The sequence below is a fragment of the Tarenaya hassleriana genome, unplaced genomic scaffold (assembly GCF_000463585.1).
Source record: "Tarenaya hassleriana unplaced genomic scaffold, ASM46358v1 Cleome12, whole genome shotgun sequence".
In the NCBI taxonomy this organism is placed as follows: domain Eukaryota; kingdom Viridiplantae; phylum Streptophyta; class Magnoliopsida; order Brassicales; family Cleomaceae; genus Tarenaya; species Tarenaya hassleriana.
Window position 1 is genome coordinate 1546288 of NW_010962392.1, and position 23477 is coordinate 1569764.

General features: G+C 39.7%; 4 protein-coding genes and 1 long non-coding RNA gene across 8 annotated transcripts in view; 4 read left to right on the forward strand and 1 right to left on the reverse strand.

Moving 5' to 3' along the window:
- LOC104806451 (nuclear pore complex protein NUP98A) overlaps positions 1-6034 on the forward strand; it is a 6474-nt gene extending 440 nt beyond the window's left edge. The window contains exons 2-14 of one of the 3 annotated variants that reach the window (XM_010531360.1): positions 81-121; positions 482-549; positions 684-962; positions 1381-1953; positions 2067-2294; positions 2402-3042; positions 3252-3339; positions 3427-3487; positions 3771-3909; positions 4447-4563; positions 4674-4842; positions 5015-5056; positions 5143-6034. In XM_010531360.1, the coding sequence (XP_010529662.1) occupies positions 531-549; positions 684-962; positions 1381-1953; positions 2067-2294; positions 2402-3042; positions 3252-3339; positions 3427-3487; positions 3771-3909; positions 4447-4563; positions 4674-4842; positions 5015-5056; positions 5143-5828 (3042 nt within the window). In that variant the 5' untranslated portion in view covers positions 81-121; positions 482-530 and the 3' untranslated portion in view covers positions 5829-6034. The remainder of the gene's footprint in view (positions 1-80; positions 122-481; positions 550-683; positions 963-1380; positions 1954-2066; positions 2295-2401; positions 3043-3251; positions 3340-3426; positions 3488-3770; positions 3910-4446; positions 4564-4673; positions 4843-5014; positions 5057-5142) is intronic. The other 2 variants (XM_010531361.1, XM_010531362.1) reach the window with 2 other exon arrangements.
- Positions 6035-7076: 1042 nt separating this feature from the next.
- On the forward strand, positions 7077-10615 carry LOC104806452 (N6-adenosine-methyltransferase MT-A70-like). Its single transcript, XM_010531363.2, has 7 exons — positions 7077-8246; positions 8927-9025; positions 9131-9214; positions 9316-9650; positions 9728-9944; positions 10034-10113; positions 10231-10615. The coding sequence occupies exons 1-7, from the start codon at positions 7161-7163 to the stop codon at positions 10439-10441; spliced, it is 2112 nt and encodes a 703-aa protein (XP_010529665.1). The 5' UTR covers positions 7077-7160; the 3' UTR covers positions 10442-10615.
- A 1258-nt stretch (positions 10616-11873) lies between these two features.
- Positions 11874-17493, forward strand: LOC104806453 (serine/threonine-protein kinase BLUS1-like). Its single transcript, XM_010531365.1, has 21 exons — positions 11874-11957; positions 12090-12294; positions 12941-13195; positions 13293-13417; positions 13517-13561; positions 13824-13905; positions 13982-14050; positions 14175-14345; positions 14433-14498; positions 14584-14652; positions 14758-14835; positions 14945-15219; positions 15343-15464; positions 15566-15660; positions 15862-15918; positions 16015-16116; positions 16230-16281; positions 16370-16425; positions 16540-16604; positions 16705-16756; positions 16908-17493. Exons 1-21 carry the CDS (start codon positions 11929-11931, stop codon positions 16983-16985), a joined length of 2148 nt encoding a protein of 715 aa, XP_010529667.1. The 5' UTR covers positions 11874-11928; the 3' UTR covers positions 16986-17493.
- A 457-nt stretch (positions 17494-17950) lies between these two features.
- On the reverse strand, positions 17951-21207 carry LOC104806455 (alcohol dehydrogenase-like 3). Of its 2 annotated transcripts, none has more exons than XM_010531366.2 (10): positions 20854-21203; positions 20596-20732; positions 20406-20455; positions 19989-20320; positions 19826-19908; positions 19587-19662; positions 18985-19046; positions 18718-18813; positions 18438-18599; positions 17951-18201 (listed from the first exon to the last, which is right to left on the reverse strand). In XM_010531366.2, exons 1-10 carry the CDS (start codon positions 20894-20896, stop codon positions 18073-18075), a joined length of 1170 nt encoding a protein of 389 aa, XP_010529668.1. In that variant the 5' UTR covers positions 20897-21203; the 3' UTR covers positions 17951-18072. The 2 variants fall into 2 exon arrangements, with proteins under 2 accessions (XP_010529668.1, XP_010529669.1); XM_010531367.2 differs by having other exon boundaries at positions 18108-18224; positions 20854-21207.
- On the forward strand, positions 20169-20594 carry LOC104806454. Its single transcript, XR_770616.1, has 2 exons — positions 20169-20261; positions 20387-20594. It is a non-coding gene; the product is annotated as an uncharacterized LOC104806454 (long non-coding RNA).
- Positions 21208-23477: the final 2270 nt, after the last annotated feature.

The window sequence follows — 23477 nt, forward strand, 5'->3', positions numbered from 1 at the left end:
TCTTTCCCTCGCCATTCTTGGAAGTGGAAACCCTAATCTCATCCGTTGACGTATTTTGTTTTCTCTCCTGTGGTTTTCAGGTAGGAAGCCGTGTGGCCTCGTTGCGTCCTAGTCTTCGAAGGTTTGAGTTTATGTTTCTGGACGTCTTACCGTTTTTTCTCTTAATCTTTTCTGATGTCTCCGCGTGAAAAACGATTATTATTTGCTCCAAAATGATCGTATTTCTCGATTTTGTCTTCCACGCCTAATTGGATGCAAGCCTTTATGTAGATCAGGTGTTTTGGTCAATTTCCTTCGGCTCGTGATCTTAAGCATTGATGTTGTTGTGTTGTTTGCCTTGCTTTCTGAAACTTTTAATGTATTTGAAACTTGAGCTCGATTATGAATGCTTATCCTGTATGTGCATTGCTTGTCTCTTCTCCACTTTTGGTTCTGCTCTTCCTCATTCCTAATGATTTTCCTTTCTCTTGTACCACTGCAGAAGCCCGGTTGTTTTGGCTGTTTCGAGGAGTTTGAATCTATAAGAAAAGATGTTTGGTTCAACGAACCGTAAGTTTTCATAATTTCATGTTTCTTCATGTTCTTATTACTCTGCTTCTGTTTCATTTTATCCACTGGTTATTTATATTCCTCGCAATACCCTACTAGGAAGGCAAACTGATCATATGTATATTGTTTAACAGCTTTTGGGCAGTCATCTAGTAGCCCGTTTGGGTCTCAGCCGGTGTTTGGGCAGACCAGTAATGCAAGTAGTAATCCCTTTGCTCCAAAGCCCTTTGGTACCTCTACTCCTTTTGCTGCACAGACAGGGGGTTCCATGTTTGGAGGTACTTCGACCGGTGTGTTTGGTGCCCCTCAATCTTCTTCTCCCTTTTCCTCCACCACCACTTTTGGAGCGTCTTCATCCCCTGCATTTGGAAGCTCAACTCCTGCATTTGGCAGTTCATCCTCACCTTTTGGTGGTGAGTACCTTATGTAGATTTTATTGCATAGCCGAGTCAAGAGTTATTCCTTGAAACTTGCACCTGATAGACAGCGGAGTTGCTAGCTGTGTTCAAAATTATTCTCATTCGACATTACTTAACTCAAGGATAAACCGATGAAGTACTAAATAAAATAAGCTTTTAATAAATGGTTTGGTGGTGTAGAAAACAAAACTGTTGCTGCTTTCAAAATTATTAATCTGGAACTTACCTGGCCATTAATTTCCAGTTCTCTTTTTATTTTGTTTCCCCTCATTAGTATATACTCTTGATTTCTTTGTTGTTTAATTTCCTGTTTCTCATGCACTCATGTGTTTTCGTCTTTCTGGGTTTTCCTTTTTCTTAGTTACCGCATGCAGTTTTTGATCGGCATTAATGCTCTTTTTTCCTCTTTCAGGGTCATCTGTTTTCGGCCAGAAGCCTGCTTTTGGCTTTTCAGCGCCTCAGTCAAGTCCTTTTGGAAGCACAACTCCACAATCACAACCTGCATTTGGTAGCGGTGTATTTGGTGCATCCACACCCTTTGGCGCATCAAGCACACCTGCCTTTGGCGCTACGAGCACTCCTGCTTTCGGCGCCACGAGCACACCTGCCTTCGGGGCATCAAGCACTCCGGCCTTCGGTGCATCGAGTACTCCGGCCTTCGGTGCCACGAGCACACCTGCATTTGGTGCCACGAGCACACCTGCATTTGGTGGAACTGCATTTGGTGGCAGTGCTTTTGGGGCTTCAAGCACTCCTGCCTTTGGTGCATCAAGTACTCCTGCCTTTGGTGCTTCGAGCACTCCTGCCTTTGGGGCATCAAGCACTCCTGCCTTCGGGGCGTCCAGTACTCCTGCCTTTGGGGCATCAAGTACTCCATCCTTTAGTTTCGGTTCTTCCCCAGCTTTTGGTCAATCCACATCTGCCTTTGGTAGCAGCCCATTCGGTTCCACACCATCTCCTTTTGGAGCCCAAAGTTCTCCTTTTGGTAAGCACAGCTTGTGTTAGGCTTATTTTTTTCTTAAAATTTGTACATGCTGATCCTTGTTCCAGTCATTTGAATAAAAAGGTATTAATTTGTACACATGATCTTTTTTGCAGGTGCGCAGGCCTCAGTACCAACATTTGGAGGTTCCAGTTTTGGTCAAACAGCTTTTGGGGGTCAACAAGGGGGTAGTAGGGTTGCTCCCTATACACCTACAACTGAGGCTGAAACTGGCAGTGGTACTCAGCCTGCTGGAAAGCTAGAGTCTATTTGTGCCATGCCAGTATATAGAGAGAAAAGCCATGAGGAGCTGAGGTGGGAAGATTACCAGCGAGGAGATAAAGGTTATTCAGCAGAAGACCCTTACAATCTGTTACTTTGATTTGATGCTAGATCTTTATATTTTATTTATTAAAATACTATTTTTCTTTACCTTCATTTCATTACTCAGGTGGGCCACCTCCTGCTGGTCAGTCTCCTGGAGGTACCGGATTTGGTGTGGCAACTTCTCAGGCTAATCCTTTCGCTCCTTCACCAGCGTTTGGACAGGCACCGGCAAACCCTTTTTCTAGCTCAACATCTGCTAATCCTTTTGCCCCCAAAACTCCAACATTTGGCAGTTCAGGTTTTGGAATGACTACCTCAACTTTTGGTTCCTCTCCTTTTGCTGCAACATCATCATCCAACCTGTTTGGATCAACCTCTTCTACTACCACATCCCTATTTGGAGCATCCTCTGCTTTTGGAGCAAGTACGTCGTCGCCGTTATTTGGTTCATCGAGCACACCTGGATTTGGTTCTTCTCCATCAATTTTTGGTTCAGCTCCTGCTCAGGGGACGACTCCAGCATTTGGTAGTAGCCTAAGTTTTGCTTCCAGTCAAGCGCCTTCTCTGTTCAGCTCAACTCCTTCGGGTGGACAGACTGGATCTGCTTTTGGACAGACTGGTTCTGCTTTTGGGACGTTTGGACAGAGTAGTGCTCCCGCATTTGGCCAAACTAGCCTTTTCAGCACACCTTCTACTGGGTTTGGTAGCTTGTTTACAAGCTCTTCATCCTTAACTACATCTACCAGCTCTCCCTTTGGAGCAGCAGTAATTTTCTATCTCATTACTATACATCTGATTTTTTCTTCTTTTCCATTTCATTGCAAGTGGCATGTTGTCTTCGTAGTTTTCTCCTTTGTTTCTCTATATTGACATATATAATCTCCTTTCCTCCTATTTTGCATCCGTAGGCATGCATACAAGGGTTCTCTACCCTGGGTTCCAGAGTTCTAATCTTTTGCTTTATGTTTTTGTAGCCTTCTGCTGTGACGCCGTTTCAACCTGCTCAGCCAGTTCAGACATCTAGTGTTTTTCCTTTCGGCAACTTTGGTCAAACCCAGCCTGGTACTTTGGTCATTCGAGACACTTTAATTATGTTTCTGATCATCTTTAGCAACTAGATACTTATTCTTGGATGTGTATGTTCTAAAGCAAATGCAGCTGGAGTTGGTGGTGGATCAGGCATTTTTGGGCAAGCCAACTTTGGGCAACCGTACAGTCTCTCTGACTCATTGTTTATAATTCTCTTTCTGTCTCTGTGTTGTTTGTCTACTCGACTTGTATGTGTACAATGCACATGTGATTATAAAGTTGTCACACACACACACTCTCTCTCTCTGAGATGGATATGTACGTGTATAGAGTTGTGCGTGGGTTAACGCACAAACAAATGAAATTGTACGTATTGGTAGACAGTAAGGTTTTTATTATGAAAGGTGCTAAGGGTAGAGCCTCATTATTATTATTTTTTTATTTTCTTTCTTTTGGTTCAACAGGTCTGCCTCACTGAGCTCTGTTGTTTTGCAACCAGTCCCTGTCACAAATCCTTTCGGAACACTTCCTGCTATGCCGCAGATATCAATAGCTCAAGGTGGAACTGCTCCTACAATTCAATATGGAATCTCCAACATGCCTGTGAGCTTATTCTGACCTTCAACACTATCTCCTCTTCCTCTCATTTTAGAGAAGAACAATTACATGCTCTTTACCTACATATTGTAAAGAAAAATTTCCCGACAGAAAATCACATAACCCTCATAAACTTTTGAAGTCATCTCTTATAAATAATACTGCTAGGCATTTGATCTTGAAGCAACTTCTGCAGGGCATTTTGCGCTTACAGTGTTTATTTTGATGTGTTTTGGTGATGATGTTACTTTAATGTGTTCTACCGTTTGGTTTTCTGACTGCTTCCTGGTGGCTACTGTTTTGTTGGAAAGATTTGTCTAGTTTCCTCAGGTTTGATTTACTGTACTTGTAGAATCTGCATGAGGCCCGTTTCATCATTTTGTAATTCATGGCATTCATTCTGTATCAATATTTTAGTTTTACTTTTTTCTATGTATAAGATATGGGGAAAGTCCCCCCCAAACACCACTTGATATTGATTCTTATGGTTTCTGTATTTTAAAGTTCGTACTAACCCTCATGTTTAATTTGTTTTTTTCTCAGGTGGTTGACAAACCTGCTCCTGTAAGAATATCATCTCTCCTGACTTCTCGACATCTTTTACAAAGGAGGGTTAGGTTACCCGCAAGGAAGTACCGTCCTGGTGATGATGGCCCAAAGGCATACCTCGTTCTTGCGAATTTTCTCTCAGATTGAATATTACTTACAATCGTGACTGTCATTACTGAGATGCTTTTCTTCCTGTCTCACCTTTTAAATGCTCTTTGCAGGTTCCATTTTTCAGTGATGACGAGGAGACATCCAATACACCGAAGGCTGATGCACTTTTCATTCCAAGGGAAAACCCTAGAGCTCTAGTTATACGCCCAGTTGAAAAATGGTCTTCAAGAGAAAAATCCGCTCCTCCAAAGGATGGACCTGCTCCAGCACATGAGAATGGTAAGGCTTTTTGCAATCCTTACAGATTTTGATCTCGGACTTTTCGATCCACTGAGCATGGTGAGAGAGTTCCAACTTCCCATTACCATAAATTTAGTGTATGTTTTGAATTCCCCGGTTGCTGTTCCTGTATCGATCTATTCCGACCCTTTTTACATTACATAAACTTTAGGTAAGAGTTCTGAAGGAGTTACAGATGCGGGGAATCATGAGAGTAAGTATATGAATATTTATATTATAAGTTGTAATTGTTACTTGTGCTGTATGAGATCATGCCCTCACTAAGATAATATTACGCAGATAATGTTGGGGAAAATGGCAATGCTGGAGAAAGGGCTCATCCAGTGAAACCAAATCAGAAGCTGAATGGCACACATGCGGATCATGCCTCTGCGTCCGGCGGTGCATACAAAACCCTAAGTGGACACAGGGCCGGGGAGGCAGCTATAGTTTATGAGCACGGGGCAGATATCGAGGCGCTGATGCCAAAACTGAGGCGGTCAGATTATTACACAGAACCTCGTATCCAAGAGCTGGCTGCAAAGGAAAGGGCAGAGCCAGGATACTGCAAGCGTGTGAAGGATTTCGTGGTGGGGAGGCACGGATACGGAAGCATCAAGTTTCTGGGAGAGACAGACGTGAGGAGGCTCGATCTGGAGTCGCTGGTTCAGTTCAACAATCGGGAAGTGATTGTTTACATGGACGAGAGCAAGAAACCGCCGGTGGGGCAGGGTCTGAACAAACCAGCCGAGGTAACTTTACTGAACATAAAGTGTGTGGACAAGAAGACGGGGAAACAGTTCACGGAAGGGACGAAGGTGGAGAAGTACAAGGAGATGTTGAAGCGGAAAGCCGAGGAGCAGGGAGCTGAGTTTGTGTCGTACGATCCGGTGAATGGTGAGTGGAAGTTCAGGGTCGATCATTTCAGTTGCTACAAGCTCGAAGATGATGAAGGTGAAGACGAAGACGGTGTCTGCTGCTGCTGACGATGTTTTTGCAAAATCTTGTGTTCTGTCTTTCCTTGATTCCGTTGTGTGTTTTTTTGTGTCTTTTCAAGCCGTTTAGCACGTTTGGAATTGTGCAGTTTTAGTGGTTACTGGATCTGTTTGTCGCTGTCGATGTGTGTGTGTGTGTTTTTTTGGGGTCTATTTGTATTTGGTTCTACACTTGCTAGTCAATGGTGTTCATTTAAGTTGGTTTTTTTTTTTTTTTTTTAATTCCAAGTTTGGTATACGAGGGACTTTGGGTTGGTCTTTTCACTGATTCTTGTTCCATCATAAGAATTGACGTATTTAGTAGCGTAACTTTACCGCATATGAAATAGGGCAAGATGGTAAAAACCTGAGGGGAAAAGGGTATAATCGGAAACTCGAAAGCCCTGATACAACCACGAGGAAGTTAGTGTTTGTATATATATATATATATTGGAAGAGTTATAATAAATCGTCGTATATTGGATCTATCTTGGATGCAATTTGAGTTTTTATAAAAATACTTATTCAAAAAATCAAGCCTTTTTATTATTTTAAAAAATATTCCAAAAAAATATATACTGTTCTCTCATTTCAATTTAAACTATGTCTTTTATCCTATTAAATATTATATTTATCATTTGAAACAACAAATTTATATACTTTTAAATTTTTGATAATTAAACCCTTAAAGGTTAAACATTGTTAAAATTAGAGATCTAACCCTAACGAAAAAATGACGTGCCTCCTAACTCATTAGCCATGTAGAATTTCTTTCCCTATCTCTCTGACTTCCTCAACAAGTAGAATAGTTTTGGAGCGATAAATCGGTTTTTGTTGTCTATACATTTTAGATGTTTTGTGAGGTTTCCAAAGAATTAGATAGAATTGATGTGTTTTAGGGTTGAACAGACATTTTTATTCAAGATTTTGAGATTTTAAGATGAGTGGACAAAGATCCGATTCTAGATTCAAAGTAAAGATGAGTTATTAAGTACTGATATTTTCTAAAAGTGATGCAAATTCAAATCGATCAACTTGTCTAAAGATGAAGAAATGTCAGCCTACCATTTCAATGAGTTTGTACGCAAACGCATAAAATCTTGGTTGGATTTGGACAAAATAGAAGTGTACACTCGGTTTAGATTTATTGCTATGAAGTTTTGGAAATTTATCATCATCATCATCATCATCATCATCATCATCATCCATCAAAGGTTGACCAAAAGTTTGACTCCTTAGGCTGAAACGACGGCGTCTTACATTCTCTTAAACCCTTAGTACGAACCTGTGGCTGCGGCGGAGACGGATGCTTTGTTCCTCTGAATCTGTAAGATTGAGGCAACCATGGAAACGGAATCGGAGAGAAGCGATGACGCGACCGTATCTGCCGTCAAAGACATGAGAACCCGACTCGAGACCCGGATTCGGACCCAACATGACGCCCACTTGGATCTCCTCTCGTCGCTCCGATCTATCGTTCCGGACTTGGTACCGTCGCTCGATCTCTCCCTCCGACTCATCTCCTCCTTAACGAACCGGCCCTTCGTCCCCACGCCTTCTCTGCCGGACCCGAAGGATGAGAAGCACCACCCTTCTTTGCCCAAATCCGGAGTCCGACAATCTCATGACCCGAAATCCGTCCTCGACGATTCGGGTCGGAGAGCTCCGGGTTCCATCGCCGAAGCCGACGGGTCGAATGGAAGCCCCACGGCGCTGGTGAGAGCGATGGTTGCGGAGTGTTTGCTGCAGCGAGTACCCTTCTCGCCGACGGATTCGTCGACGGTGCTAAGGAAGCTGGAGAATGATCCGAACGCGACCGCGGCGGAGAAGGCGGCGCTGCGGGACCTGGGAGGTGAGACCGGGCCAATTCTCGCCGTCGAGATGGCGCTCCGGTCGATGGCGGAGGAAAACGGCTCGGTTGAGTTAGAGGAGTTCGAGGTGAGTGGGAAGTCCCGGATCATGGTCTTGGCCATTGATCGAACCAGGCTGCTCAAAGAGCTACCAGAGAGCTCGCAGGGCAACAACGAATCGAGCCGGGTTCTCGAAACTCCGAACCGGGATGATAATCCGACAGTCGGAGGCGGGTTTGGGATTGCCGGGTCGGGTCATTTCCCGAGACCCGATATGTGGGGACCCGGACCCGGTGACCCAAATATGGGTTTCAGGCCGATGATGGGAGGACCAAGAGGGATGGGGATGATGGGGATGCATCATCCAATGGGGATGATGGGCCTGGCCGCCGGGAGACCACCGCAATTTCCGCCGCCGGCGACTGGTCAGAAGCTGAGGAGTGAAGAGGAGGATATGAAGGACGTTGAGGCTCTTCTAAGCAAGAAATCTTTCAAGGAGAAGCAACAATCGAGGACCGGCGAAGAGTTGCTGGATCTCATCCACCGCCCCACTGCCAAGGAAGCCGCGGCCGCAGCTAAGGTAATCTAATCAATGCTGACAATGAACCGAACTGAGTAGTTCCATTCGCAGGTCTGACTTCTGAGGTTGCTGTCCGTTATTCTGTGATTGCACTTTAGAGGCTTTAGCACTTCAAATTTAGATACAATATAACCGATGGAACCATGGTAATAACAGATTTAGATAAATGTTGCTACTTTTGTAGGGCGTTTTTTTATCTGATTGTGAAAGTGGGATTAGGGGACCTTAACCAAAATCTGAAACATCCATAGATAAGCTTTGCCCGTGATAGGGACAGTTTGTGTCTGTGGAAACCATGGTGGGTATGTTTCTTGAAACATTTATGGATGATTTTTATAGGTTTTAAACCATGCTAAGTAGCAGCTCTTTTACCAAGATTTTATGGGTTAAAGCCAATTTATTTATCTTTTGGAAATCTATTACCTTTATGTGTTTCCACTATTGCTTTCTGGCCTTTCTGGTGTTCATCTTCACTACAATTACAGTTTCCACCTTCAATGCATTTAGATATCTCGATAGCAAAGAGCTGTGTCCGAGAAACTTGTGCACTATTACCTTTGTTGAATTGGAATTTCTATTTTCTTTTTAATTTGTTGATCTTTACTACACCTATGGTTTCTAGCTTCAACAGCAAAACTAGTTCCTGTTTGTAATCTGTCTAGTCTTGTAATATCTTGCAGTTTAAAAGCAAAGGAGGATCACAAGTTAAGTATTATTGTAGATATTTAACAAAAGAGGATTGCCGTCTTCAGTCCACTTCCCTCATAGCCTGCAATAAGGTTTGTGAAAAAACCTTTCTTCAGTTTCAGTCACTGGCTTTGGAGTCATCTTGATGCACGGGTGAATGTTACTTACGTTATATTATGCCTGTTATATACTTTCAGCGGCATTTCCGTCGATTAATTGCTCCACATACCGATATCAGTTTAGGCGATTGTTCCTTTCTTGATACATGCCGTCACATGAAGGTATGTTCTATAACAATATCTTCTTCTCCCTCTCTCTCTCTTGTGGATTTCTTGTTGAGAACAATGGCTGAGAGAAAGTTACTGTTTTTTTGTTTTGTTAGACCTGCAAATATGTGCATTACGAGCTCGACCAATCAGCTGACACCGGGATGGTGGGCCTGGACAAGCCATTGAAGCCACAACGGGCAGATTACTGCTCAGAAGTGGAACTGGGAGAGGCGCAATGGATAAACTGTGACATCCGGTCGTTTAGAATGGACATTTTGGGGACATTCGGTGTTATAATGGCAGATCCACCATGGGACATTCACATGGAACTTCCCTATGGAACAATGGCTGATGATGAGATGCGCACTCTCAACGTGCCGTCTTTGCAGACCGATGGTTTGATCTTTCTCTGGGTCACCGGACGTGCAATGGAGCTTGGCCGCGAATGGTTTGTAAAGAAAATCTAATGAAATTGAAAAAAAGTTTCGGTTTTTGTGTTTTAAATGGTCATTTATTTTGGTAAAGTTTGGAGCTTTGGGGATACAAGAGAGTGGAAGAGATCATATGGGTGAAGACAAACCAGCTTCAACGGATTATAAGAACAGGGCGGACAGGTCACTGGCTCAATCATAGCAAAGAGCATTGTCTGGTCGGAATCAAAGGAAGCCCGGAAGCGAACCGAAACATCGACACAGATGTGATTGTCGCTGAAGTCAGAGAGACAAGTCGGAAGCCAGACGAGGTTTTTTTTTGTCATGAGAACACATACCAGATGATTGTTATATAGAATGTAATTGTTGGTTATGAACTCGAGAATTGCCATTGTTGCAGATGTATGCTATGTTGGAGAGGATAATGCCGAGAGCGAGAAAACTCGAGCTTTTTGCCCGAATGCACAATACTCAAGCCGGGTATGTTTTCTTTTCATCGATTATCCCGCGGTATCACCGTGGTTGAGATGTTTAGATACATTAACACGTTTCAGTCCTGATTCGTGAATATTTCATCTTCACCTCTGTCTTGTTAAGATGGCTGTCGCTTGGGAACCAGCTCAATGGTGTACGGCTCCTGAACGAGGGTCTCCGAGCACGGTTCAAGGCCGCGTACCCGGACGTGGAGGTGCAGCCGCCGTCGCCGCCTAGGGCTTCGGCCATGGAGATAGACAACAGTGGTATCGAAACGAGAAGCCCCTTTGCTGGGCCAGATCCGATGGCTGTGGACGCTAACGCAGCTGCTTGACCCTTGACGACTGGAGTTTACTGCGGCGACGCTAGTCATCTTGCCGGAAGATGGAAACGGAAAGCAAGTTATGGTTTTTTATGTTATGTATCGTTTATGAAAATTGAGATCCGAAAATTTTAAAATCTTGTTTTGTATCTAAATATTTTGTGTTGAGCCTGTCACTTCTTTTAACTTGCCAATTAGTCAAATTAAGTTAGGTCTTAAATTTGGATCATTATCAAAAATATCCTCCGTTTTAACCTCAAGATATATCTTTATACCATATGACCAAAAATATAATCTTGATCACATTGATCATAATATTAAATTTATGGTGATCATATCCATTCATTATGTATTGATAAAAATATCATAATTTTAATGTTATTTGATAAAAATATTATAACTTTAATGTTATGACCAGTATGGTTAAGGTTATATTTCTAATCACATGATCACAGACGACATGTCTTGAAGACAAAATAACAAATGAATGATATTTTTTTATATAATGCTTTTTTATTTCGGATCGGTTTGATTTTGAAAAAGTTATAAATCATTCGATTTTTATATTAGATTTTGTTATTATTTCGATATAAGTTCAATTCTAATTTTTATTGATAAAAATATTAAAAAAATTTGTTTGGATTTGGTTTTTTCGGTTTTAAAAAAGTCAACCATTTATATCAGATTATGTTAGGGTATCTTTTTAGTCTTTTTGAAACTATGGGGTTCAAAGTGTAATTTAGGGTTTTTGTAACGAAGCTACTGCTAAATAATGCAGAAAGTATTGAATCTTTGTATGGTTTCAGAAGAAAACACCTTTACGTCTTCCCAAACAGTGGGAAATATTTGTTCGTAATTTTAGTTTTTTTTTGGTAAAGGTCATAATTTTAGTTTTATTCTAAAAATCTTTTTAGAAACATCCTAAACTAATTTATTTCAGCTGCATTAAATTTTAAAATATATAAATAGTAATTCAGATATAATTGTGTAATATTTTATATATCTAAATGGAACTAAAAAAATATAAAAAATGTAAAAATAAAATAAAATATTTAAGAACATATAATTCATTTCCATATATCTAATATCTAAAAAGGTTTAGATCTGTTATTCAATTTAGGTATGGTATTGAATTTGATTAGGATATATATGAAAGCAAAAAACAATCTTTTTTTCCTTTTCAATTATATATCTGAATAAGTAAAGCAGACCAATCAATTTTTTTAAAATCTCAATAAATAATCACTTTGGTAATTTAAGTAACCGAGTTTTCCTCAGACAAAAAAAAACTGGGGCCAATCCGGGTCCCAGCCGTCCATCATAACACTGCATCCACGTGTAACGATCCTAGACACTTACAGACTGCCACGTCATCATCATCTCTCTCTCTCTCTCTCACTCTTCTTCGTTGCGGTCAACTGATCAGAAATATATCAGCTCTAAGTTAAAAGAAAGAAAGAAGTATTGAAGAAAACAACAAAAGAGTTTAATCAGTTTCAATGGTGTCTCGACTTTTTCCGAAGTTGAAGTACTAAGTCTCTCTCTTTGTTCCAGATTTTTGTTTCCCTCTGTTTTCATCGATTTGATTTTTGTCCTCGATTAGATTGTTTCCCGCGAGGGCGGATTGATTGCCGTGCCTGATTTGGTGGGTGGTATTCAGGGCGGTTTTCGGTTCGCGGCTCAGGAAGATGTCGAGCCGTGGCGGTAGTAAGCACAGGGCTTACTCCGCAAACCCTAAGGACTACAAGCTCATGGAAGAAGTCGGATTTGGCGCCAGTGCTGTCGTCTACCGAGCGATCTATCTCCCCACTAACGAAGTCGTCGCTGTCAAATGCTTGGATCTCGACCGCTGCAACAGCAATCTGGTTCGTTCGTCCGTTCGTTCTCTGGACGTTTGAGTTTCGGATCCGGGTTTCGATTTCGATTTGGTTTTCAATTAGTTCAATCTGGAGGGTTCTGAGCTTGTTCCAAGTCGCTGGTCGAAAATTTTGCTTATCTGATTCTGCGGGGTTGTTGGGTTTGTAGATTTGTGTTGGGTTTCTGATTTGTGGAGCAAAAGATTTGAGAACATGGGTTTGCAGCATCAAATCAGTTGCTGCATTTCTGGTCCTGACAATTACATCGTTCTCCTTTCTGTCTGCTGCAAATTATCGTCTGGTGGCAGAGCTATCTTTTATTTGTTTGATAATCAATTTATTTACCTGAATCTGTGCTGACTAAGTAGTAGATCAGCTATATGATTCTCCAACTTAGCAAAAAGTATTTTGAGCATCCCATATCCGATTTGTCTAGTGATTCTTTTCCTCTTCGTATCTGGAGACCGGGTTGCTTTTAGTCGGTCATTTGAATCTAAGGAGAGAATGATCAGATCTGTCTTTTCACGTTTCTTATCCTTTTTTTTTGCAATGCAATGTATTGTGTCCTGAAAGTGTTTTGTTTGCTGCAATCTTTCTTGATGTTTGTGGCTGGAGGAAGTTTCCCTTTGAATTGATGAATTATTCTGATTTATAGGATGATATAAGGAGGGAGGCCCAGACGTTGAGCCTGATAGACCATCCGAATGTTATAAAGTCGTTTTGTTCATTTGTCGTCGAGCGTAATCTCTGGGTTGTCATGCCATTCATGGCACAAGGTTCTTGCTTGCACCTTATGAAGGCAGCATATCCAGACGGATTTGAAGAGTTTGCGATTTGCTCTATTCTGAAGGAGACTCTTAAAGCTCTTGATTATCTTCATAAGCAAGGGCATATCCACCGGGATGTTAAGGTCTGTTAAATGTAAGATTTTTTTTTTTCTCGGTTTGCAGAACAATATGTCTAACCCGTCCATACGGTCTTCGAATTTTGTGTATCTTTCCTTTTAGGCTGGAAACATACTTCTTGATGATAATGGAGAGGTCAAGCTTGCTGATTTTGGTGTCTCTGCATGCCTGTTTGACAATGGTGATAGACAGCGGGCAAGAAACACTTTTGTCGGTACTCCATGCTGGTCAGTTATTGTAATTTGCTTCGGCTCTGTCCTTCTGTGTTCTACATTAATGTTCTTCTATTCAATTGGTTGACATGGAAAACATGTTTTCGTTTGTAGGATGGCACCAGAAGTCTTGCAGCCAGGAAGTGGATACAATTCCAAGTGAGTTTATAATCCGTCTACTTGTTTCATTGCATGCTATAGAAGGTAGTTTACTTTGATATGTGTGTGTTGATAGCTTTTGAAACTCAACTACTGGGTATTCATCTGTTTTTATTTGATCTGTATTCTGGAGAACTGTTTCGATTTCGAATGGATCATATTTGCTCGGTGATGCATATTGAATATCCTTATAAAGTGTGTGGAGCAAATAAGTGCAATATCAGCCTATTGGTTGGTTTACTGATCTGTTATTACTTGGCAGGGCCGATATCTGGTCATTTGGTATAACGGCACTGGAGTTGGCCCATGGGCATGCGCCCTTCTCAAAATATCCTCCCATGAAGGTACTTCATTATCTCCATTTACGACTTATGCATGTATGTTTTAGAATCAAACCTGATTCCTTCTTTCTGGAAATAGGTACTCTTAATGACTATTCAGAGTGCACCTCCTGGCCTTGATTATGACCGTGATAAGAAGTTTTCTAAGGTACTCGTGTTCTTTCTAGGTAGATTCTTTCGGTGTAACTTTTTGAATTCCTTGGTGTTTGTGTTTTCATTTCACTTTTTTTTTTTATTACTGTTCTAATTTGAGGAATTTCAGTTGTGACCAGTCCTTTAAAGAAATGGTTGCAATGTGTCTGGTGAAAGATCAAACAAAAAGACCAACAGCTGAAAAATTGTTGAAACACTCGTGTTTCAAACACGCGAAGCCTCCTGAGCTTTCTCTTAAAGGATTATTTGCTGATTTACCCCCACTTTGGATTCGCGTAAAAGCTCTTCAGGTCTGCCTTACTTGCTTTCCTTTTTTTTTTTGTGATCGAGCTTGTTTCCTGTTCAATATTGTTGATGAAGTCGTAATTGTACGACAGGACAAGGATGCTCAACAGCTGGCTTTGAAGAGATTGGCCTCTGCTGATCAGGAGGCTATATCACAGGTGACAAATGTCAACCGTTTGTCCGGAACTATTTACTTAAGCTTAGCATTGCAAAATGCGTATAAGAAATTCTTTTTCATGGCAGAGTGAATACCAGAGAGGAGTCAGTGCTTGGAATTTTGATGTCGAGGACTTGAAAGCTCAAGCTTCTCTAGTAAGTTATTCTTTATTGGTGTCCGTGATTGAAGTATTTCCTAACTGTGACACTATTGGTTCTCATCAACTAATCTTTGTTCTTATGTTCTTTGTCTACGTATAGCTGGATGATGATGATGACAATATAGCTGAGGGGAAAGCAGAAGAAGAACAGCTTTTCCGGGAACAATTTCATAACAAGGCCAGTAATCTGCAAATAAAAATTCAGAAATAAACACCTCTTTCTAACTTTTACCCTTCTGGTATGTAAGTCCTTGGTAGTTTGAACTCAGTTTAGGAAAATGTTACAGGTGAATGGCAGAGGGCAAGATTGCGGCCATCAATTACTATCTAAGAATATGAATAGAACGGAAAAGGCTTCAGATATTGAGGTGGCAGTAGAACCCATACGGGAAGAGAAAACTGAACCGAAGAACAATTCCATAGAACAAATGGCATCAAGTTCAGAGCCTGACGGACCGGAGGCAAAGGCTAAACCAGTGAGATGCCAAAGTCAGAGTGGACCACTTACCCCTGGGATTGTCTTAAGCCATTCAGCTTCTGAGAAAGGTCGTGCCTATGAAAGGTTTGTGTCATTTACTGTTATTTATTTTGACATTTTTCAGATAATATCATCCTATACTTCGGATCTGCTCCTCCTCTATTAAGATCTTTTAAACTCTCCAACTTGAAATTCACCATCTGCTAGACCCGAGAGTGAACGCCAGACGACAACATCAGTCCGGAGGGCACCCAGCTTTAGTGGTCCTCTGATGCTTCCAAACCGTGCTTCAGCAAACAGTTTATCAGCTCCGATTAAATCTTCAGGAGGTGAGAAAATGGCACTGGCAAACTTCATGGGGCTAATTTTGTGTGTTTTTTTTGTGTTGCTTCTGTTGCGATTGACATGAGTGGCTGTCCGCCTTGAACAGGATTCCGGGATTCCCTTGATGAGAAGTCAAAGAATAGTCTAGTTCAAATCAAAGGACGATTCTCAGTAACATCAGAAAACTTAGATCCTGCAAAGGTTGGTACATCATTTGCTGCCACTTGTTTTCTCTTTCTTTTAAGGTAATTTACCAGACAATCTTCTACAAAAATGTACCATTAAGTAGAGTCCCATGTCGTTCCTCTGCAGATTGTTTTCGCCTCTCTCCATTTTTTCTCTCTAGACTAATAACTTTCCTTGTTAGACTTTTGCCTGATAATTCATGCTTTTAATTTTCAGATAATGCCTATGAGAAAATCTGCTAGTGTTGGTGACCGAATACTTGAGTCTAAATCGGTCGGTTTGCCACCTTTCTGAGCCATCTTCTTGCTCATCAGTATTTTTTTTAACATAAATTGTGTGTTAATCCTAATATTGTTCTGTGTCCCACAGTTAACGAGCCAATCCGTCAAGGAGTCAAATAATATTCCTGTGTTTCATTCATTCCTCATGCCTCAACTTCAGAATCTTTTCCAGCATACCTCGGTTCAACAGGTGAAAAAGAAAGAAGAAGAGTCATGGACCATTGCATCAAAGCATTAGAGATTAATCTGTTTGACCACTTTTCAAGAAAATAATTATCTTAATTGAACTTTCTGTATGTTCAGGATCTTATCATGAATCTACTGAACAGCTTACAGCCTGCCGAGGCAACAGACGGTGAGATAAATAGCTGCACTTCAACTCATTACCATGTTATGATGTTGGAGTATATGGGTAACTCATAACTCCCTCAACATTCTTGTAGGTTCACAAAACGGAAAGTTGCCACCTTTGCCTCGAGGCTCAGAAAGCAATGGTGTTGTAAGTAGATTTATCCGAAGCATTATATGATTTCATCCAGACATCTCGTACTGTCTAGAAAAAAGATTCTTGGGTTTATCATATGGTTCACCTTTTCCTTGCCTTGGATCACAGGTCGAACCCATGGTTTCTGAGAGGGAGAGGTTACTACTTATGAAGATATCTGAGCTCCAGGCCAGGTCGGTTGTCTTCCTTTCGAAGTAATTCATTTTTAGTAGCTGGTCTATAGCCTGTCTATTGTCTAACGCGTGTTGTCTCGCTCATAACGGTAAATTACAGGCTGAACGATTTGACGGAAGAGCTAGACGCGGAAAAATCAAAATACTCCCAAGTAAGTTCCCACCTCAAACGCTCCATGCCTCTTACACTGATTTCGTTTCCAAGCGTGGTATATATTTGCCGCTTCCTGTAAACCTAGTTGCAGAACGTATAGAACAGTCTCTGTCCCCTGTTGTCCTGATCGTATATACCATAATGTACAGCTGCAAGAGCGGATAAAAGCAGCTGCCACTGGCGAAGAACACACAGAAGCAGAAGAGAGGGCAAAACCCGAACGCTGAGGCGTTAAAGAAAAGAGAGGGAGATCTCTTTTGTACATCGAAGCCGGAGACTTGTGCGTATTGATCAAAGCAGGGGGAGGAGGCAAGAGCCGTACATATTATTATTATTCTCAGTTGGGTTTTTTCTTTGGGAGACAGAAGAATGAACCAACCAAACCGACGCGCTGATGTCTGCTTCCGACAAACCCACACAGTCCGAAGAGTTGAGGGATCCATAATAAAAGGGGAAAGGAAGCCTACTGGAGGGGCGCAACCTGGAAATTGTATTTGTTTATTTAATTTGAATGAAAATTTCACGTTTTTGAAATAAATTTATTGTGATATATATATATATATTAAGTGGTGAACCAATGGGTCATTGTAGGATTCAGAGGAAGGAGAGAGAGGGGGGCGGAGAGGCTTATTTAGAATCCTTTCTGAATGTAAATGTTGTGTTTGCTTTGTTTTGTTGTATCCATCAATCTTTCCACTTCTCCTTTTGAATGCATCAACTATTGTATCATTATTATTTCGGGTATATGATTGAATCATGCTCTGTCCTAATCTTGAACCTTTGGGAGAAAACGTGGGCATTTATTCGATTGCTTTCGCCGCAAGAAAGAGAATGTCGATGTGGACCGGAATCTCAAGCTGCTGAGTTCCAATTGTAACCTCGAGTTCCCACTTCCCAGGTGATTTAGTATCAAATTCTATTTTTTTAGTACTTAGATTCAATGATAAAAAAAATATATATGATAATTTAGAATATAACACTAGAATTTAGATATTACTATAATTTTTATTTAGTTTGAAATTTTGTATTACTGTTTTAAGGATTCTATTAAAAATAGAGCTACGGTACGTATATGTAAAACCTTTTTTTTTTTGTTAAAGATGTACACACACACACACACATATATATATATATATATATAAAAAACCTTTTGTAACAAAAAGTATTTTGTTGCAATTCATTATTATATACGTCAATCCAAATGCAAGTGTTATATCATTATCGGAGGATACGTAACCGAAAAACAAATGAACAATACGTTAAATATTATATATGGAAAGAGGGAAAACAAAATAAAAAGATAATTAAGAATGATCATTTCTTGAGGTATTTGGAGATCTGAAGGAGGCATCGGAGAGTTTTGCCATCGCGAAGCAGCTGAAACGCATCGTTTATCTTCTCGAAGGGGAGCTCGTTTGTTATGAAAGGCTCCAATTTCACCACCTGCGGACCGGATTAAACATAGACTACACGGGCAAACGCTGGAAATCATGGGATACTTGCACTAAACCCTAAACCCTAAATTAAATATATATAAATATTTTCTTGGTAAATAAGCATATTTGTCGGTGTATGCGTGCGTGTTTCATTTAGATCCGGAAATTAGTTAATGGGTTAAAGTGATCGGGTGTAAGAATGATTTGGGTTTGATAACGAACGAGAGAGATCTACGTACTGACCCCCTGCATGCACTGCGCGGCGAAACGTGGGAGCTGAGATTTGCCTTTGAAGCCGCCGAAGACAGAGCCGGTGATGGTGCGGCCGTCGAAAAGCTCCATTGGATGAAGAGGCAGCGTTCTCGGCGTCGGATATACTCCTATCAGCACCGTCTTCCCCCACCCCTGTTTCCACCCATTCAGTTACTTGCCGTTCAAGTTACCTACCTTTTTTTTCTCCAATCGTTGTAATTCTAAGGGTTTGTGTTAATTACTGCACTTTGTGAGGTGAAAATATACTTACAGCTCGAGTGGATAAAAAGGCCTCGCGAAGAAGATCGACGTTTCCCGTGCATTCGAAGCTGTAGTCTACGCCCCCTCCTGTGATCTCTGATATCCTCTGTCCCGATATTACATTACATATATTGACAAAATTATATACATTTATAATATTGAATTTGAAATAATTCGAGACTTATTTTAGGAGATTTTCTTTATCTTTATATTCAAATACAATATATATATATATATAGTGCATATGCGTACAATGGATACATATATATGTACCTACCTGATGCAATGGCTTGCTCAGGTCCTTTGGATTTATGAATTCTGTGATTCCCATCTGCTCGCCTGCGATGATCCATCAAGGTGAATACAAACATGGTTGGTTTTTTGTGTGTATATATATATAAAGAAAATAGAAATGTTTTTATGGCATTATCAATTCATATATTACTGTAAAATATTTTAATTTTTTATGCAACCATTTGGGAATAATTCACAGCTCAATAAGTAAAATAAATTATATATATATATATATATATATATCATTTCAAACTCCATATATCATTTCATATGTGTGTGTGTGACATAAGTAAATAACTAAAATAAATAAATACGCTAGGGCCCGCTGGCTGGACCTATCTTGAATAAGTTGCCTTACGCGTGGACCAACTTTGCTCCACAAATTAGATTCCTTTTATTTTTTTTTATTTCAAATTTATATTTATTTAGTTTTTATATTCTTTTCACTTTAATTTGACCCAAAAAAAATGCGAACCTTTAAAAAATGCGAACCTATAATATTTTCCCTTTATATTCTTTAAAAAAAAAAATGCGTTCTACAAATGAATTACAACGATGTATGAATAAAGATATTAAGAAGCGAACCTTTAACCATTTTAGAAGGGTTCGTGTCAACACCAATGATCCTCGAAGCTCCTCTTGCTCTTGCTCCTTCGGCCACCTATTTTCCATGTTGTCGCCACGTTACTTATCATGAACATACATACATACATACATACATACATACATACATACATACATACATACATACATACATACATACATACATACATACATACAATATTATGATGGTAACAAAAATGTGAAAATATTATTGTTATTACAGCGAGTCCAACGGATCCCAAGCCAAACACTGCAGTGCTTGCTCCTGCCTCCACATTCGCCGTGTTCCATGCCGCTCCCACTCCTGACGCCACCGTCACACATTGTAAAATTCCATTCAAACTCGTTCGATTATCAATAGATAGATAAAGAGAGGGCGCTGACCGGTGGAAACGCCGCAACTCAGGAGGCTCATGTGCTTGAGAGGAGCATTGGGATCGATCTTGACGACGCAGGCCGAGTCCAAGACGGTGTATTCGGTGAACGTGGACGTGTTCAAGAAATGGTAGATGGGCTCGGAGCTGTCTTTGGTGAAGAACCTCGGCTTTCCGTCGCTGACCATCACTCTCTTCATCGGATCGACCTGGTACCTCTCGCACAGATTGCCCTCCTTTTGCTTGCAGACCACACACTCTCCGCATTCCCCGTTGAAGATGGGTATCACGTAGTCTCCTTCCTTTATGTCTCCCACCCCTTCCCCTACGCTCTCCACAATCCTACATGGTACATTTGCTCAATCTATGTTCCGTATATTGATATGCATTCAAATTGGGTATATGCAGGGGATCTGGGGCGAAATACCCGACAGCCTCGTGGCCAAGAATCCGTGGGAACGCTCTCTGAGCTTCGTTCTTTGAATTATGAACGTGTAATGTCAACGTTAATCAAGAGAAAGTGACATGAATCGAGACAGAAACTCGTGTAGCTCTATAGGGTGTAACCAGATGGCTTGATGTATGAACGGCTATATATATATATACACACAATGTACCTCGCCGGTCCAAGCACCGAGATCAGTGTGGCATATGGAGGAGTAGAGGATCTTGATCCGAACCTCCATTTTCTGAGGAGGATCGACGCATACTTCTTGTATCACGAGCGGCTCCTTTGGACCCCATGCAACAGCAGCTTCATACATATCCATCCATCCATCCATCACCATATCAAGAATTCATGGTATATACATCACCGTCATCCACACATATAAACATACTTGGGTATATATGTATGAATGTGTGAATCCCCTTACCTTTGCAAGTGATGACCTTCCCTCTAGTTTCCGCCATGTTCATTCATATGTCAGCTTCCTGCAAGTGTGTGTGTATATATATACCCTCCCTCGTCCTATGAGAAGAGAGAGGGCTTCTAAATATAGCTCGCGATCATTCATGCACATCCGCAGCTTCATCAAGAAGGGGATTTGACTCCGTCTTGTCTAAACATAACCCACATCCCTTCTTGTTTGAAGTGATCATAACCATTTGAAGAAAAATAACTTGTCCAAATTTAATCACGGTATCCCGTTTTTTCTCATGACTCATCTACGAGGCTCATGTAAAAAGTTGCAGCTCCTCCTCCACATATGAATCATGCAAAAATTTCGAGTTTCAATCTGTTGATGTGGTCGGTCCCATTATCAATAATGAAACATTAAATCTAGCATTTTGAGGGGTCAACCCAAAAACGGTAAGATAATATGCAAAGTATGTTTTTATCTGAGTTTAAATCTAAACGTGAAGATCTAAGGGTATTCACCCGGACTTTCCGCTCCTCTGCAATGGATGAAAGACTAAGTAAATTTCAGAATTATAAAAAAAAAAATAGTAAAGCCAAGCATTTGATTATGAACATGACACAATTTTGTCCCTATACTAGCACATATATAAGATCTGTTAGAGTATGAGACCGGTTTAAATCGGTTTGGTATGGTTTGATTTGATAGAAACTTGTATAAAAACATGTGTTCTTCGTGAATCAATAAAATTCTGCCCTGATTCCATTTTGAATTCTCTCGGATATACAACAACATATGCAAATCACATTTTACAAGTTCCATGAGCGTTAATGAGAACTTGACTATGAGCAGCTAGTGGGTATGAAATTTTATGGCCATGATTTATCTACAAGATATATACAGCAAAAAAAAAAACACCCTCTTCGCCTAAAGCTCACGCATTCAATGTTCATACACAAGGCCGTCCCACAATTTTTTTTATAAGTTTTAGATACATAAAAATTATTAATTTATATATTTTAAAAAATCAAATATTATATTATTTTCAAAAACATTTAAAAATGGTATAAATATACTTAATTTAATAAATATACAAATGGACTGTTAATATAAAAATATTAAATATTCATGTAAACAACAAAATTCTTTCTAACTTTATTTGTAGGAAACTTGCCAACTAAATCTTCATGCACATTTTTTTCAAAAAAATTGTTCTTCCAAACAATCAAACCTGAAAATAAAATATTAATGTTATTAGCATTTAATAACATAAATAAAATCATCAAATAAATAACAATTGAAATAAAAAAATAGAAAATTAAAATAGTACCTTTACGTATTTTTTCTCTTAAATATATACTAAGTAAATGATAACTTTGATATCATGACTTTTCTCTCCTAAAAACAAAATAAATGAATAATAATTGTATATGTAAGTGAATATCTCAAAACTGTTGTGGTGATAAATGTCTCATTTCTTGTGTTTTTATAGCACAATTTGTAATAGTAAAAAAATTAATTGATTTTTTTATTTTTTAAATATATATTATGGTAATGATTAGTTCTAATAAATGTTCTTTTTTGTTGCCACGGCTATAATAGATTTTGATTTTAGTTTTTAAAAATAGATCTTTTAATTTATTTAATAATAAGAAAAGTTGTTAAGGATTAAAAAAATCTGTTACTACTCATAATTATTAATAACTACTAATGTTTTTAAATTATTTAAAAGGGTTAATCCCACGAAAAACCACAAACTTGTTAAAATGTTCCATAAAAAACTCTGAACTTGCCATCTTCCACAAAAAACTCTGAATTTGGTAAAAACTTTCACAAAAATTACAAACTTATCATTTTTTCAATATAAAATCTTTGACTTGTTTGACAAAAAATTCTGCTGATGTGGCACGATGGATTGCTAAGATGGCGTTAACTGAGTTATTATGTCAGTGTCACGTCATCATTTTAAAAATTAAAATATTTGATAAAAAAATATATATATATGAAACATTTTAACAAGTTTGGTATTTTTTATGGGATTAACCCTTATTTAAAATAAAATGTGTCATAAATTTCGGAGTCTGTCCTATTGCATACCTTGCCTAGGCCGTGTTAGAAATTTGTTGATGTGACATTAAATTTATATTCACCAAACCCTATACGTCTAATCCAAATTGCTACCAGATTAACATCTTCTTGTCCTTGTGGATGCCTCATAACTCTATTACACGTGTTCATGTGTGTGTGTGTGTATATGCACCATTAATGGAAGTGGGTGGGTCTTATTTACGACGACCAAACTGATGGCGGTGTGAATATGGCTACGGTTCGCCATGAAAGCAATTAAAAGCTCATTCAATGCGTGGACACGCACATTTCACGTGGACCTCCCAAGTCCAACCAGAAAGATGGAAAATAAAGACGACGGGGGGCGTTCAGAAATTCAGAAGACAGGTAGACAAGGATCATTTATGGCGTTTTCTGCTTACAATTTTTTTTTTTAATATCGAAAGTCCACCGCAATTAAATTGTGCACCTCCTTCAATCCGTTGCTGAAAATACAAGACAGATGAAAGCGAAGTGCAGAGAGTGTTATATATAGTTAACAGTTTCAAAGCAAAACCAAAGTTTACTGGGAA